We start from the raw sequence: 18,394 nt of genomic DNA, 5'->3' as shown, positions 1-18,394 counted from the left end.
ACCAGCCGACAGCTTCATGATCACTTTTAGTGAGACCAGCTTTTTAATTAACAGAATTTTTAAACTGCATTCAAATTCTCGAAACTGCCATGGTGGGATCTGAACTCACGTTCTCTGGATTACCAGTCCACACCGTGAGAAGCAATGACGGTTCAAGCAAACACTGGTGTCGGCTGTGCTGGTGCAGTCACCTGCTAGTGCACACTCAGACAAGGAATGGGAAAGCGGAATAAATTAAAAAGCACTTGCTATCTTTAAAAGCGCATCTCAAACAAAACATGACAGTTACCCAGTGTGGACTCTCAGCACCTCCCAACGTATCTGAAACAGATGGCTCTCTTTTTAAGATTCTGCTTTCCTTTCCTGATTCAGGCTGGCTTACAGGTCCAGACAGTGAGCGCCAGCAGCCTATTCGACCCAGGAGTGCATCACAGCGAGGAGTGAGTGAGCGTGCAGTGCGCCACATGAATGCCGCCATGCAGCTTACATCCAGGCATGCACACTTTCCAGCAGCAGTCACTGGACAGTGATCAGGAGTGGACCTTTCTCTGGCCCAGAGGTATCCAGCAGCAGTCACTGGACAGTGATCAGGAGTGGGCCTTTCTCTGGCCCAGAGGTATCCAGCAGCAGTCACTGGACAGTGATCAGGAGTGGGCCTTTCTCTGGCCCAGAGGTATCCAGCAGCAGTCACTGGACAGTGATCAGGAGTGGGCCTTTCTCTGGCCCAGAGGTATCCAGCAGCAGTCACTGGACAGTGATCAGGAGTGGGCCTTTCTCTGGCCCAGAGGTGCTGAGGCCAACTATACAACTCCGACTGGTGCCCTGGCTGATATCAGTTATCTCAGCACTTGGTAGCGCATTTGTGACCTGTGCCATTGGGAAAAGACAGGGAGGGAGGCAGGGCGGTGAGACTCAACCATCTGGCATCCACATAACACGAGAGTGTCTGATGCAGGAGACTTTCAAGAAGAACCAAAGCCCTCGCTTGCAGTTTGTACCCGAGCCAGTTCAAAAGTCCGCATACATGCCGAAAGTAACATTTTACTGTCAAAGTGCCCTTCTATCTGATTATCATAACTAATCAGCTCCACGGTCAGAAATATTGACTTGCTTGTTATATTAACCAACAGATGATGACGTAGACTCCCAGTGCACAGGTCGCAGAACCTTGGCACAATTTAATACTCAGCATTTCGTTTGAGACCTTTCTCGCTTTAAATCTCGCTTGCTGTTTGTTTTGGAAAGTGTGGCAGCGATGGGTTCAAGCTCAGCACTCAGGAGAAGAGCAGCTTTCTAAAGGCCCCAGTGGCCCAGTGAGCAGAGCCAGCTCTCTGCCTCCCCCCTGACCTTACCTCAAGGACACACTAGCAACGGCAAGAGCAAACATGTCTGCTTGCGATATGGTACGGGAGAGTGGTGTGCTAATTATGCTGCACTACACTCAGCCGATCCATTAACTCTGCCCAAGTTACTTAAGCGCAAATTACTGGTGTTTGAGGATTGGCAGAGGGAGGCCGACAACAGCTAGAATCACCTGGGGTATGCCAGGAATTTAGACTGCCTTTATTATCACAGGGGAGAAGTGTTCAAGTGCCAAGAGCAGTTTGTTTAGTCCTCTAGTCTCGCTCTCCTTAAGCTTTTCACTGTCCCTTGTACAACTCAACTAAACCCTGAAGAATTGACCAAATTGGAGTACATATGAAGTGCCACAGCACATGAGAGGGGGGCGGAGAGGGTGGGGCGGGGGGTTTGGCGGGAAGGGGAGGCCATTTTTTTGCTTGCATTACACTTGAAGCTGTGTGTGTGCCTTTAATGGCAGTTCCAGCTTGCTTATTGGTTTCCGTGCAGCACTCCCGCCAATGCTGATGCCTGGAGGCGGGCCTTCGGATTTCTGACCCTCCAATAGCCTGGCTGCAGACACCCCTCAGTGACGCAATGGCCAAGATTTCCCCAAGCCAAGCTGATTGCGAGGTACAGCGCACGCCTTCAGCACGCACCGCAAAGTCAAGGGCTGCGCAGCCGCCATTTTGTTACCGGTGCTGGCGCCGGGCGATGCACCTTGCCACTGGCACACGCCAAGGTCATTTACTTCACGGGGTTTATCTCGTGATTGGTTGAGCCGCAAAGACCAGGAGCGTCCCACGATCAGTCCAGCGCTGAGTTAGCTGAGCCCGGGTGCAGTACAGAAGCTAATGCAGCCTCAACGCCCAAGTTAAGGAGTGGAAACACCAAGCCAGGATTCCTTCCCCTGGCAGCTAAGTCCTGCTGGAAATGAGGGGATTTGGCTGGGCCAAGATTCGGACGTGAATGAAGGCTGCAGACAGTGAGGTATGGAGAACAGGCAGAGCCCACAGAACATTCCCATTGAAGGAGTCAACACCTTCAGGAGGAGGGGCAGGAAAGGGAGAAAACTGGTGAGGAAAACAATGGGAGTGGGAAAGGGCTGGAAGGATTCTAACATTCTCTCAATACCAGGCCAACAAAATAGGAACTACTTCATTGAATAGGTCACTTGTAACAATCTTAAACCAGTCTGAAAACTCGAACAGCAGCATTACAAAAATCAATCCAATTGTTTTCTTTTACTTAACTTCAAGAGTTGACAGTGGAACTGCTTTATTCTAAAGGCACGTAAATTGTCCCAAATTATGTTGGGCCCTTCTCATTTGTTCAATTTAGCTTCAGCCTGTCAATCTTCATGAATGAAGTTTTACTTTTACAAAACAGATTTTTTTTAAAAACAAAGAGCATTTACCAAACCACGAGAACCTTATTCTGCAAATGCTTGTTTTTCTGGACAGAAGTTTGTTGTTAGTTAGTTGAAGATGAACTTACTTTGAGTGATCAGCTTGCTGAGAATGCTTTGTCTGTCTTCTGAGATCTCACACTCTCTGCTGGTCAAGAGTTTGTTGGCAGAATCCAGCTTTTCTACAAAAGATTTATTGGGGGGAAAAAAACGGTGAAATGACCAGCCTGTAGAAGGACAAGCTCAAAGCAGCTAGCTGTACTTCAAATGATCTAAAGCCATCAATCTTGTGAAGAGTTCACCTGCAAAAACTACACTGTGCTAATACACACAGCTCCTTTAACCGCATCTCCTGCTCACATTTTCTGTCTAATTATTATTATGAAGTCCAAGTGAAGTACGTGTCAGAATCCTCCATTACAGTTTCTTGTTCTCTTTCTGATAAATTATAACACTGTCTGAATGTCAGATTTCTCCTCCCATTGATTCTCTCAACGTGCTCCAGTTTGGTAGACTGTAGTCATGACACCATTTGGACTCCAAACATAGCGATATATGCATTCTGGTTCAAATGTGTGGTGCAATAGATGCTTGGAAATATTTTAAGGTACATATATTAAGCAATGCTTAAGTGGAATTAACTCCATGAACCCTTTAAAGCTGTAGTTCCCTGACAATTTTAATTTAGTTTAAATATGAGTAATTCTCATATTTGCTTATACTAAATCTTTTGATCGTTTCCATTGTGACAGTCTTTGTCTTAGCAAATTGATTAAAAGGGAAATTTGGGAGCTAGCCGCCACCAATTTCTGGCTCGTAGCTTGTTTGACGAACTTACCTCTCAGATCGCGGTTGAAATCGTGAAGCCTTCTGATCTCTCCTTCCATTTTGTTCCTCATTGTTTTTTCCAGTGTCTCCCGTTTGGAAGATGCCTTCATGAGGTTGTCGTAGGCTTCGGAAATCCTCTGGATCTCTCTCTCCAACTGCAGAGCAAACACAGGCGGGTCCAAAGATGCGCGGGTTAGGTTGATTGGCCATGATAAAAATTGGCCCTTAGTGTTAGGGGGGATTAAATACGTGGGGTTATGGGGTTACGGGGATAGGGCTTGTGTGGGATGGCTGTCGGTGTAGGGACCGGGTGCTAGGGTTTGGATGATCAGCCATGATCTCGTTGAATGGCGGAGCAGGCTCGAAGGGCCGAATGGCCTACTCCTGTTCCTATCTTCTATGTTTCTATGTTTCTATGTTTGATAGTGAACGGTAATAAAATGAGATGCAGCAGCATGTGGGGCACTTAACTCAATCGGATGGCTTGACCCCTACACAGCAACAACACCGAGGGCAGTGAACAGCAAGCAATGGTTAGCTGAGAAGAAATGGCCAGGTTCAAATCAATCCAAAAGTGCTTAGATGTCCATCCAATAACATTTGAATCATATTTTCACAGAACAATTCAACACAGGAGGAGACCATTCGGCCCACCGTGCCTGTGCTGGCTCTTTGAAAGAGCAATCCAATTAGTCCCACTCCCCGCTGTTCTTTCCCCATTTTATTACAGTGGATTCCTTAAATGAGCTTTTTCAATAATTGGCTGATTTAAGATCATCATCTGCTTTAGAAGACACATGAAATGCTTGATTTGCCACTATTAACTTTGGGAGAATATCAGCTCTTGCACTCAAAACCAGCCTGGTCAAATTCCAGGGAAATGACGTTGGCAAAATTAACCAAAACCAGGGCACAGACAATAATTTCACAGCCAGCTATGCAAAACCTGCAGCCTTCAGTGATGATTTTAAACCACTAAGAAAACAATAGACAAAACTACTATAAATGATACAGTGAAAAAGTCATGGCATATCTGAAAGCACACTTCTTGACAATTAGTAACTGTACCCAGCTGGAAGTCAGCAGGCTGAAGGGTGAATTTACAGCTCCCACTGCCCCCACCCAGGCAGGGGACCACGCTCAAAGGGGCAGTAGGCCAGAGATAGGGTCACAACACTGATTCTGCGAGCTACACTCTCACTGGGAGCATGGGGAATTTACCCTCACCTTTTCCCACATCAAATGCTTTCACTAACAGACATAATTGTTTTTCTTTATCAATTTTCCCCCTTCCCCTGCCTCTCTGTTGCTGGGATAAAGCTTTGGGTGTGCTAACTGTGCTCTGATATCTCACCCAGTTAGAACCTTAGCAGTGAGTGTTGGCAGGCTGTTAAATGGTGAGGGGGCATCAGAGCTGAAACCCCTCACCTGACATCCACACGTACAGCTTTCCAGCAGAGCCTGCTGGACAGCAATCAGAGGCACGGAATCCTGGCTGGTTTTCCAGCTCCTTATCCCCGGGGACACTGAGCTCAATGGAAGCCTACTGCCACCCCAGCTAAGATCAGCTAACCCAGCACAAGCCAGGGATCAAAGTTGGGACTTTCCTGGTCTGATGGTTGAGCTACTCACTGGGCTTTCTGCTTAGACCTGATTGAGCCTGTTGAATGTTGGTAATCCCTGTAATCTACACATGATCTGAAAGCATTCCTACACCAAGAGGCAAAGCGCAGAGAAGACTACATTTGGAGCCCTGCTTTCACAAAGGCCTTCTATTTCTAACTCAACAAGGGTTAGAAAGACAAGCCTCCATGCACCTGACTGAGAAGCAAATGAAAGAGGCTCTTTCACATGAAAAAAACTGTTGTATCCCTCTTCAAGTCTCGGCAACTTTCATTCCTTAACCATTACAGCTGAGGTCAGACGGGAGATGATACAAATTTAAATTCACTGTGGTTCTGCCAACTTTATGGTCATGGCAATTGCGCTCATAATAGACACTAGCAGTCGCATAGCTTGAATGATTCTCCCTCATTTGTTATTGTACACTGTTTATCAGGTGCAGTGAATCCTAGTTTCAGATATGACTGGAAACCCTCCAGGGAGTTATCAAAGTAAAGCAATAGGCTTACAAAGCTCTAAGAATGAGATTCAGCAAAAGTCTCTCAAGGGTTCTGAAGAACATTGCCAGTTACTGACTTTGGAATTACTTGATCATTCCACCCATGTTGTTTACTGAGTTTTCTCAGTCAAAATTCCTGTATCAAAACTAATGGCTGGCCCACAGCAGGAAAGGTCCCTCCCTTGTGATCACACACATTCCATTCTGATTCCAATGCGAGCACTGGAATGGGGTATTGCTAAACCTGCCGTCTGCTTCTCTGGGCTTTGAGTTTAATGTGCCCCCAAAACCAGGTAATTGTGTTTACAGAAACTAAAAGATCTTCTGTGAAATAAACAGCTTTAACTGCTCAACAAACACTCAAGCAAAACCCAATCTTTTGTTTTATTAAGCAAGAGTTTAGTAGAGGGTGAGTCATGTACTGATTATAAGCTGTCGGAATTCACATCCTTAAAGACCAGGAGCAAGGAAAGTATTGCACAGACTTGGCCTTTTAAAAACCCTAAAGAGCATTCCTTTTGTGGGTGGTAATTTGTCAATGAGAATTGATGAACATATTAGATATAATCAAATTAACAATGCAAATTATATCATCAGCAGTGGAAGAAAAACACAAGGATCATAAGAACAAGAAACCATTCAAAGTATGCAGAAAAATAACAGGCGTAGGCGCACCTGGTTGGAACGTGTGACCATCGCAGTCAGGTATTTGTGGCTCTCGGTGAAAGGGGCAGAGCTACAGAAGAGACTGCAGTTACCAGCTGTGTGCCCAACCAACTTCCACAGGCAGCAGTTGTCAATAGCTTTCAAACCCCCCCAGTTTGCAACTGTTCGCAACTATTTAATCCAAGAGCAGCAAGGATATAAGAGGAAGTGAGAGTCAGATATTCCAGTAATCAGCTTCACCCCCTCACCATTCTCAACCCCAACATGTCTGCCATTCGACAAATCGTATTACATTTGATTTTAAATTCAGATACTTTGTAACTGGCCCCACCTGCACTGGCGTTTACTGTCAGACTCTACTCCGTATACCCAGTGGTCAGTGCTCATTACAAAAGATGCACTTGACGAAAATATTTCTTCGTACCTTCTGGATTTTAGCCGATTTTTCAGTGTGGCCATCGAGTTCCTTCCTCAGGTTTTCATTCTCCTTCAGTAGCATTTCGACCATTTGCTGAGCACGGTTTATGAGTGCCACGTGATCGACCGGCACCATCTGGCCACTGCCACGAGGGGTGCCAGTAACCATCAATGCCTCCATTTGTGAAGAGGCTGGAGAGGACAGGAGGCTGTGTCTCTGCTGCTGGGCAGGATACAGTGCTTGGGCTTGAGTCATCCTGAGCAAAAACAATGACACAAAGGGAGCAGACGTCACGATAGGTTGAGTTCTCTGGAATGTAACCTTGCTGTACAATCATCAGCCTACTGTTTGCCTCAGTATTTAACTGTAGGCTCTTGAGTCTTTACATCACCACCAGCTCAGGCACAGACAAAAAACCTCATTTCAAAAGGAAGGTTTGACTGAACGAGAAAACATTCTTTAAATATGCCTGTCAATGAAACCCAGTACAATATTTAGGATGAAACCTGAAGTGGGATTTGTCAAACTGTATGCAAGTTTTATTGAACCAAATGAAGCGTAATTATACAACCACTGGGAAGATAGACTAGAAAAAATCTCAACAATACAACAAATATTCCATGTATCACTTCTAGATAAATCAGGTTACGCTTAAATCACTAGCAGCAATGAGTTTGTAAAGATTGTTAACCCGTTTGCAAACTTAAAGCAATTTATTAACAAGTGGATTATGTCCTACAGGCTCTTTCAAAGCTGTAATGCAGTGTGCTCAAGTACAGGACATTCTTTTGTCAGATATTAAGTCAAACGATGGGATCACACTGTCCCAGACCTCCCCCAGTGTGAGTAAAGCACTATAAAAGTCACTTCTCCAGGGGAGCTTTAATACTATAGAGCAAAGCAGACTGATCATCAAATCACCATTGGGGGACTAACGTCACAAGCTCCTTATTCTCCCTTCAAACCTCCTTATTCATCAGGAATGATGGTAATCCTTCTATGAGAATTTCTGTCCCTTGTACAAGTTGAGCATTCTACTTAATTCTAGGCCGACCTCGCTGTTGTTTCCATGTTTTGGTTCCTAGAATAATAGTTCTGAAAACGGTTCCCACTTTGCTCAGAAGGAATGACCAGTAAGATTCAGAATTCTGTGCTTTATTAGTGTTGTTATGCTGATGAAATCTCGGTACAGTATCCCACTGGGGCTGTGGCCTTCCCAGTTGGCACCCAAGGCTTTCTTCAACAATCTATAGGTGCCATCTCCGGCAGATAACGAGAGTGGTCACAGACAGACCTACAGAATTATGGGTTTACCAATGTTCCATCGGGTCAATGGAACCGGTTCCTGTAAATAAATGCAAGGAGCATCCCATGTTCTCCCCCTGGATCTTCGCGTTACCACAGCAACGCAAAACAAGCAGGTCCCTGATTCGCAGCCTGACCGCGGGAGATCGACCCACAGAAGACACTCTCTGGCACACAAAATAAAACCACTAGTTGTGTTGAGCTAGAGGATCAGCCATGATCATATTGAATGGCGGAGCAGGCTCGAAGGGCTGAATGGCCTACTCCTGCTCCTATTTTTCTATGTTTCTATGAAATAAGTTTACAATCTCTCTCACTCTGGCTGATCGTAAGTCTCACTCCCAACATCTCCCCAGTGTCGACGTCACTGCTTCCCGTAGGTGAGCAAGATGTGGATTACACACCTCACTGGAATGTGACAAGACACACCTTCACGCTGCTGCTTGTTCCGCTATAACAACTCTGTTATTATTCAAATCATATCCACACATTTAAAACTCAGGAAGAAAAGATTTTAACATATCTGCAGTATTTACACAACAGTCCTTTGGTGAACAAATACATTTATTTAAATCCACAGAGTATGAATGTAAGTAGAAAGGCTCTGTGTAGGTCATTTTAATTAGAATAGTTTATGTGTTTAGCAGGATTGATCTTTGTAAAAGAAGGCGATTATGGTAATGAGGTGATCGACAATGGTCCACCATCAATCCCTCGCACACAGGACATTCCTCACTAGTCTATATTAAACAGGCAAAATTATTTCTTCTTCCCGAGTTTGGGTCTGTTTCTTAAAATGACTTCAAGATTGACAATAATAGAGGTCATGAGGGAACAGGGAACTCTGAACAAACTCCTCAAACAAATAGTACAACTTCTGACAAGGGCCATGGAGTGCACAATGTGGGTCAATTCAACCGCCCACTCACTCCACACAGGAAGCTCGGATTTCCTTTCTGAGGTTATCTCACTTGGGCACTAGGTGCAGGGGACCAGCTCTGCACTACTTCACCTCTCTTGTGTTCACCCAAACAAGCAATTAATGACCAAAACAATGAAGGGCACGGCAGGAAAGGGATTAGCCGAAGGAAAATCACAAGCTGATACTCACATTTTTTTGTCAAGGCTGTGCTACACGATTAGTTAAATGGGTCATTCAATGAGTAGGCTACAAATGTGACAGTGTAATGATCCCCTGCCCATCCAAATCCTTCTGTACGAAAGCTGACAATGAGAACAGATCTCGCAAACATTAAAATGATGCTGTGTAAGTCTCCTGACCTCTGCATAAATGCTCTCGTAAATTGGTTGAGGCTGGGCAGGGTAGTTAATATCTAGAGTATATATACACTAATAATTAGTGTACTTAAACTGACACTACCAAATAATCCCCAAACTATTGTTCCTGTATTGGTGATTGTTCATTTGTAATCATTCTACTGCTGGGATCTCCCTACTCAATCACTGGTTGTTACAGGTTGCTGAAAATGTTCTCATTTTATTTTTTAATTTCTCTATTTAAGCTCATAGCCAAAAAAAAGCTGATTGTGAAATCAAACACACCAAATCAGGCACACCAAAGAACTGAGGAGGTTCAGCTTCTTCCCAGAACCCCACGTAATAATCCAGACTCTCCCACACGCAGGCCAACAATTGGGTCTTGCCTCCTATTTCGCCGCTCTGTTGCTGGAGCCAGTGAGGTGCAGTTCGATGGACACTGGTGGCCCTCCAGTACTTCACCCGGGGGCATTCTTCCGGTGCAAGTCTGAACAGAAGGTGGCCGCAGGCTATTCAACCATGAGGACATCCCAGTTGAGCCTGATGTGGTCTTACCCATTGCTCATAAACACACACACACTCTCCATCACATATCACTGCCCATTGCTCATAAACACACACACACTCGCCATCATATATCACTGCCCATTGCTCATAAACACACACACACACACACACACTCTCCAACACATATCACTGCCCACTGCTCATAAACACACACACACACACACGCTCTCCATCACATATCACTGCCCATTGCTCATAAACACACACACACTCTCCATTGCATATCACTGCCCATTGCTCATAAACACACACACACACACACTCTCCATCACATATCGCTGCCCATTGCTCATAAACTCACACACACACACACTCTCCATCACATATCGCTGCCCATTGCTCATAAACTCACACACACACACTCTCCATCACATATCGCTGCCCATTGCTCATAAACACACACACACACACACTCTCCATCACATATCGCTGCCCATTGCTCATAAACTCACACACACACACACTCTCCATCACATATCACTGCCCATTGCTCATAAACACACACACACACTCTCCATTACATATCACTGCCCATTGCTCATAAACACACACACAATATCACTGCCCATTGCTCATAAACACACACACACACACACACACTCTCCATCACATATCACTGCCCATTGCTCATAAACACACACACACTCGCCATCACATATCACTGCCCATTGCTCATAAACACACACACACTCGCCATCACATATCACTGCCCATTGCTCATAAACACACACACACACACACACACACACTCTCCATTACATATCACTGCCCATTGCTCATAAACACACACACACACACACTCTCCAACACATATCACTGCCCACTGCTCATAAACACACACACACACACACTCTCCATCACATATCACTGCCCATTGCTCATAAACACACAACACACACACACTCTCCATCACATATCACTGCCCATTGCTCATAAACACACACACACACACACTCTCCATCACATATCACTGCCCATTGCTCATAAACACACACACACACACACACACTCTCCAACACATATCACTGCCCACTGCTCATAAACACACACACACACACACTCTCCATTACATATCACTGCCCATTGCTCATAAACACACACACACACACACACACACTCTCCAACACATATCACTGCCCACTGCTCATAAACATACACACACACTCTCCATTACATATCACTGCCCATTGCTCATAAACACACACACACACACACTCTCCAACACATATCACTGCCCACTGCTCATAAACATACACACACACACTCTCCATTACATGTCACTGCCCATTGCTCATAAACACACACACACACACACTCTCCATCACATATCACTGCCCATTGCTCATAAACACACACACACACACTCTCCATTACATATCACTGCCCATTGCTCATAAACACACACACACACTCTCCATCACATATCACTGCCCATTGCTCATAAACACACACACACACACACTCTCCATTACATATCACTGCCCATTGCTCATAAACACACACACACACACACACACTCTCCATTACATATCACTGCCCATTGCTCATAAACACACACACACACACACACACTCTCCATTACATATCACTGCCCATTGCTCATAAACACACACACACACACTCGCCATCACATATCACTGCCCATTGCTCATAAACACACACACACACACTCTCCAACACATATCACTGCCCATTGCTCATAAACACACACACACACACACACTCGCCATCACATATCACTGCCCATTGCTCATAAACACACACACGCACACACTCTCCATCACATATCACTGCCCATTGCTCATAAACACAAACACACACACACACACTCGCCATCACATATCACTGCCCATTGCTCATAAACACACACACACACACACTCTCCATCACATATCACTGCCCATTGCTCATAAACACACACACACACACACACTCTCCATTACATATCACTGCCCATTGCTCATAAACACACACACACACACACACTCTCCATCACATATCACTGCCCATTGCTCATAAACACACACACACACACTCTCCATTACATATCACTGCCCATTGCTCATAAACACACACACACACACACTCTCCATCACATATCACTGCCCATTGCTCATAAACACACACTCACTCTCCATCACATATCACTGCCCATTGCTCATAAACACACACACACACACACACTCACCATCACATATCACTGCCCATTGCTCATAAACACACACACACACACACACACTCGCCATCACATATCACTGCCCATTGCTCATAAGTACACACACACACACTCTCCATCACATATCACTGCCCATTGCTCATAAACACACACACACTCCATCACATATCACTGCCCATTGCTCATAAACACACACACACACACACTCTCCATCACATATCACTGCCCATTGCTCATAAACACACACACACACACACTCTCCATCACATATCACTGCCCACTGCTCATAAAAACACACACAGACACACACACACTCTCCATCACATATCACTGGGCAGCGACTAGGGATGGGAGTGCTGGCTGATTCTTTTGGCACCCCCCACCTTCCCGAGCAGCCTTGCGGTAATCGCACAGCCAGTCCTATCACCCAGCTAAGGGCAGCTAATTCAGCACAGATCAGGGATCAAAGCTGGGAGCTTCCTGATCTCCAGGAATCAGTTCCACTGTGCAGTGCAGTTACTGACTGAACCACCACACGTCGGTTTTTAACTTGTCTGTGGCAGAAGGAGTTGAAGAATCTTAGATTGGTTTCAGTGAGAGATTGTACGGAGCATGTTTACCTGGCTGCTTGTACTTGGCTGCAGTAACCATAACCATCCGGCACATTCGGCTGGCAGTTGAAGTGCGGAGCGGTGGACTCATTGTAAAAGTAGCCAGGCTGCTGGGAGCGGCTGAGCATGGGAGCGGCTGACTTCACCCGGAAGGGGTATTCTGGGGGAGGGCCGCGAGGGTCTATGGAATGGCAATCCACCTGGTATCCTGCAAGCACCGGCTGCTTGTGATGTTTGGACAGCTGAGGGAAACTCTGCGAGGAGCTCATGGTCGTCTGGGCTTTGGCTCCATTCCTCTCCAGAGAAAGCTGCATGAGCCTCTCGCTGAGAGACCGCACGTGCCCATGTTTCAACTCCTTGAGAGCATCATCGTGAAGGCTGTGGTCTGGATAGACTTCATGTGTTGCTGCCTTGCCTTCGGTGCAGTTCTTCTGGTTTGTTCCAGCAACCATGTAAGAACACAGGCCTCCAGCCTGCTGGTTCCTCTGCACAGCCAGGAGCTGAGAGTGGGCCTTCGCCTCTTCGTAGGAAGGAAGTTCCTCCCCATTGAACTGAAGCTGGTGCAGGCGGTGCAGCAGATTTTCCGAATGAGTGTGGTCACCCTGGTGCTCTTGACCCTGCGGCTCCTGCCGGGTGGAATGCTGTACAATCTGACACTCCTCCTGAGTGAGACTTTCCAAAGAGGACCGGGGGCTGCTGGACCCTCCCCTCATTGCCTGTTGCTGGATAGCCAACAGTGTGCGGTTATCTGTAAGATTCCCATAACGCAGCTGCTCCTGGATCAGCCTGTGGAGGACCGTACCTGACGAGTCTTCTGCTGTTCTCATCGTGGCTCAGTTAAAGGATAGAACCTAAAAGACAAAACAGCAATGAGATACACACACACATAGATGTAGACATTTTATACAAAACAGTAGAATCATTCAGTACAATCATTAGATATTTCATAGAATCTTACAGCACAGAAGGAGGTCATTTGGCCCATCGTGCCTGTGCAGCTCTTTGAAAGAGCTCTCCAATTAGTCCCACTCCCCTGCTCTTTCCCCATAGCCCTGCAATTTTTTCCATTTCAAGTATTTATTCAATTCCCTTTTGAAAGTTACTATTGAACCTGCTTCCACCGCCCTTTCAGACAGTGCATTCCAGATCACAACAACTCGCTGCAAAAAAAATTCTCTTCATCTCCCCTCTGGTTCTTTTGCCAATTACCTTAAATCTGTGTCCTCTGGTGACCGACCCTCCTGTCAGTGGAAACAGTTTATCCCTATTTACTCTATCAAAACCCTTCATGCTTTTGAACACCTCTATTTAATCTCCCCATAACCTTCTCTGCTCTAAGGAGAACAACCCCAGCTTCTCCAGTCTCTCCACATAACTGAAGTCCCCTGGTACCATTCGAATAAATCTCCTCTGCATCCTCTCCATGGCCTTGATACCCTACCCAATCCAATACATTTCCTGCATCATTTTAATTTTGACATCTACAGCAAACATTAGGTCATTGGTAACACTGCAAAATTAAACGTGCCTATTAAGCCCTGACAGAGCGGAAAGCCCGTGAGTAATTAATCCTGAGTCCAGGGTACTCCATCGTACAGTGATCCTCCAAGCCCGGGCAGGATATGGACAACCTGCCAACACTCATTCCCCCTTCATCCGCGGTGCAAATCCTCAACTTCCTTCCAAGAAAATGACACAGGGTACAATTAACTGCACTAGCCCTGTCACATTGCGTTCCCCGAGTCTCCCCCAGCCCAGGACTGCAACATGTATCTACCTCCCTGGGAGCGTATCCCTGGAGACAGCAGGTCAGGCTGAAATAACAGCCATCCAGGCTCGGGGTAGTTATTTTATCATCACGAGATAATGGCATGAATTTGAGGAATGTGAGGCATTGAATTGCAAGCTTGAAATGACTGGCCGGTGAAGGAGGTTCTGAGGGAGATTGGCTGGCAGTCTGAGCTGATGGGAGGGAGGCTGAACACCCTGCAGGAAATTCCAGCAATAAAATGTGGCGTGTGAAAGCTAAGAAAGAGTGCATTTTTCTACCAAAGTTTCTGCAATCAAAACCATCTGCATTTTATCTCTGTTAGCAAGGCTGCTTGTATATTTTTTAACGATATGTACATAGAGCAACATTTAATAACACTCGGGAGAGATAGAGGGTGGGTAATTAGTTGCGGACTTTAAATCGCATTCGTTGGGAATCTTCAGGAGGAAGATATTATACATGTAAAAGTTTTATTTAAAATATATTGGGCTGGTCATTTCAAACACGACATAAAGGATGACTACACAAAACAATCACACCACTCCGGCAATGCAGATGCTTTGATTTTTCAAAGCTGAGGGAACCCTGGTACAAATGAAAAGTATAAATCACTTAGGAAAACATTCAGAGAATGGATGGGATACTCGGCAGTGAAAAGAGCCCAGCTTCCTTTATTCCCGACAGATCCTGTAATTTACGTGTGGTTCTGATTTAACTGCGCATTGACAGCACTAAAGCGATTTCTCCATCCTTGATGCAAAAATGGCAAGTGTCTCTTTAGCTAAGGTCTAAATAACTACCGTTTCTAACCACCCAAATGTACATTGGTGGAGGAAAGAATCTGCTCCCAAATTACATTTGTAGGGGGGGGAGTGAAACAGATCTGAAGATAGTAACAGTTGATACACAAACAAAAATATGTTCATTGAAAGTCGGGAAACATTCCTTCTCAGTTGGGTCCGATTATCCCTGAATGGGGCCACTGATAAAACACAACAGACTTGTAAAAGGAACTGCATTCCTAAAGGTTTCCAAAACAATGGCTCATTCATTTACCTGCAGCATCCCGGGGCAGAGCGCGCATTCCACAGCAATGTGAAAACACCTCCCAGTCCACCGCTCTTCGCCCTGAAAACCTGACAACTCCAGTCTCCACACTAGCCCACAGAGCAGCTCCTCTCCCAAAACTCTTTGGGTTTTAAATATATTCTTCACGCGTATTGTGGCAAAAAAATTCTAAACTTTACACAAAAATGTTTTTTCTTCCCATCGACATCTATAAAGATCATTGAAGAATTTCTGTGCTATCAGATGCAGCAGGTCAGAAAGTCTAATTATTAAAAAGTCTAATTATACAATAGGGTCCTCATCCCCTCAGTCAGTTTATATTAAATAAGGTTTATTGTTGGGTTTTGTTCTTCTGTAACCCGTACTAACACACAGGTACACTATGAATATTTTATAATCTGTAATCTTTGGTCAGCCGTGGCTCACTTGGTAGCACTCTCCCTCTGAGTTTTTGGGTTCAAAAATCCAAGCTGACACTCCAGTGCAGTGCTGAGGGAGTGCTGCACTGTCGGAGGTGCCGTCTTTTGGATCAGATGCTAAACCGAGGCCGGGTCTGCTCTCTCAGGTGGATGTAAAAGATCCCATGGCACTATTTCGAAGAGCAGGGGAGTTATCCCCGGTTCCCTGGCCAATATTTATCCCTCAATCAACATCACTAAAAACATTATCTGGTCATTATCACATTGCTGTGTGTGGGAGCTTCCTGTGCGCAAATTGGCTGCTGCGTTTCCCACATTACAACAGTGACTACACTTCAAAAAAGTACTTCATTGGCTGTAAAGCACTTTGAGATGTCCTGAGGTTGTGAAAGGCGTTATAGAAATGCAAGTCTTTCTTTAATAACAGTTACAATATGGATATGTTATAATCTGTAATCTTTACTACCACACTGACTAGTTCCTTCATTTGCTCCTTGCTGTTGGCACATTCTTGTCGAGTGACATCATTGAGTCGGGCAGTGAGAAGGAAGCGTTCAGTGCACATACCCAGGGAAAGGGGAGATAACTGAGACAGAAAGATGAATAATTCCGTGCTGAAATCGGTGAAATACAGCTATTTCCATCCGCTGTAACAGTGTGAATCGCTCCTGTTGCAGTCAGGACATTCCTATCAGAGCCCTGATGAAGTACACGGAATATCTATAAAAGTTTGAATCTCCTCGAAGTACAATGTTTAAAGTAATTCGGCATTGGAAAAATAAAGTTGACGAGCCGTGGTAAATCCCTACACTTTGCCCCAAGCCTGAATCTGACACAATACAATGAGAAATAAGAAACTGACCTGAGGTTATAATTTCATATCAGGGAGCGAGCCCTGGTGTGCGTGAAGGCGCCGAGTCAGTGTCCGGATTCCGAGTGCCTAGTCCCCGAGCGCTCACAGGAGCCGGGAGCCTTGCTGCCTGCGTGCCTGTCTGCTGTGGAATGGCTGGATCCCGACGTGCGGCAGCACAACAGCAGCAAGCGATGGAGCAGCGACAAGAATGCCAGGAATGCGGAGCTGCGTGTTCCTCGGCTTATCAAAGGCAGCCAGCAGCCGGGATCCGTGCTCGCTGCTGCACAGCAAGACTCAAACTGCAGAGGGCACAGTTATAGAATGGAGTCACAGAATAGAATCACAGAATAGAATCATAGAATAGAATCAGAGAATAGAATCACAGAATAGAATCATAGAATAGAATCACAGAATAGAATCATAGAATCACAGAGTAGAATCATAGACTAGAATCACAGAATAGAATCATAGAATCAGAGCATAGAATCATAGAATAGAATAGAATCATAGAATAGAATCACAGTATAGAACCACAGAATCATGGAATAGAATCATTGAATAGAATCAGTGAATCACAGAATAGAATCAAATGATCACAGACTAGAATCATTGAATTACAGAATAGAATCATAGAATCACAGAATAAAATCATAGAGTAGAATCATAGAAGAGAATCATAGAATAGAATTATAGAATAGAATCACAGAATAGAATCATAGAATAGAATCATAGAATAGAATCACAGAATAGAATCATAGAGATCACAGAATAGAATCATAGAATAGAATCACAGAATAGAATCATAGAATAGAATCATAGAGATCACAGAACAGAATCATAAAATAGAATCATAGTATAGAATCACAGTATAGAATCAGAGAATCACAGAATGGAATCATAGAATAGAATCATAGAATAGAATCACAGAATAGAATCATAGAATGATAGAGATCACAGAATAGAATCATAGAATAGAATCACAGAATAGAATCATAGAATAGAATCATAGAGATCACAGAACAGAATCATAAAATAGAATCATAGTATAGAAGCATAGCATAGAATCACAGAATAGATTCATAGAATCATAGAGATTACAGAATGGAATCATAGAATAGAATCATAGAATAGAATCATAGAACAGAATCATAGAAAAACAGAATAGAAACACAGTCGAATCATAGAATAGAATCATAGAGATCAAAGAATGGAATCATAGAATGGAATCATAGAATCATAGAATAGAATCATAGAATGGAATCATAGAATAGTATCATAGAATAGAATCACAGAATAGAATCATAGAATAGAATCATAGAATATAATCTTAGACTAGAATCATATAGATCACAGAACAGAATCATACAATAGAATCATAGAATAGTATCATAGAATCATAGAGATCACAGAATGGAATCATAGAATAGAATCATAGAATCATAGGGATCACAGAGGGTCTGATGAAAGGGAGGAACTGAAATAAATCAGTATTTGTAGGGAAATGGTGTTAGGAAAATTGATGGGACTGAAGGCCGATAAATCCCCAGGGCCTGATGGTCTACATCC

General features: G+C 44.5%; 1 protein-coding gene across 2 annotated transcripts in view; it reads right to left on the bottom strand.

Moving 5' to 3' along the window:
- amotl2a (angiomotin like 2a) overlaps positions 1-16,990 on the bottom strand; it is a 34,836-nt gene extending 17,846 nt beyond the window's left edge. For both annotated transcript variants that reach the window (XM_085990855.1, XM_085990856.1), the window contains exons 1-5: positions 16,838-16,990; positions 12,727-13,568; positions 6,787-7,036; positions 3,585-3,729; positions 2,836-2,928 (exon numbers count right to left, since the gene is read on the bottom strand). In XM_085990855.1, coding sequence (XP_085846981.1) covers positions 2,836-2,928; positions 3,585-3,729; positions 6,787-7,036; positions 12,727-13,544 — 1,306 coding nt within the window. In that variant the 5' untranslated portion in view covers positions 13,545-13,568; positions 16,838-16,990. The remainder of the gene's footprint in view (positions 1-2,835; positions 2,929-3,584; positions 3,730-6,786; positions 7,037-12,726; positions 13,569-16,837) is intronic.
- Positions 16,991-18,394: the final 1,404 nt, after the last annotated feature.

This window comes from Somniosus microcephalus, chromosome 6 (genome assembly GCF_052327205.1).
Source record: "Somniosus microcephalus isolate GS21.2 chromosome 6, FLI_Smic_1.0, whole genome shotgun sequence".
NCBI lineage: Eukaryota > Metazoa > Chordata > Chondrichthyes > Squaliformes > Somniosidae > Somniosus > Somniosus microcephalus.
The sequence above is the reverse complement of the archived record's forward strand: the minus strand, read 5'-3'. Positions and strand labels throughout refer to the sequence as shown.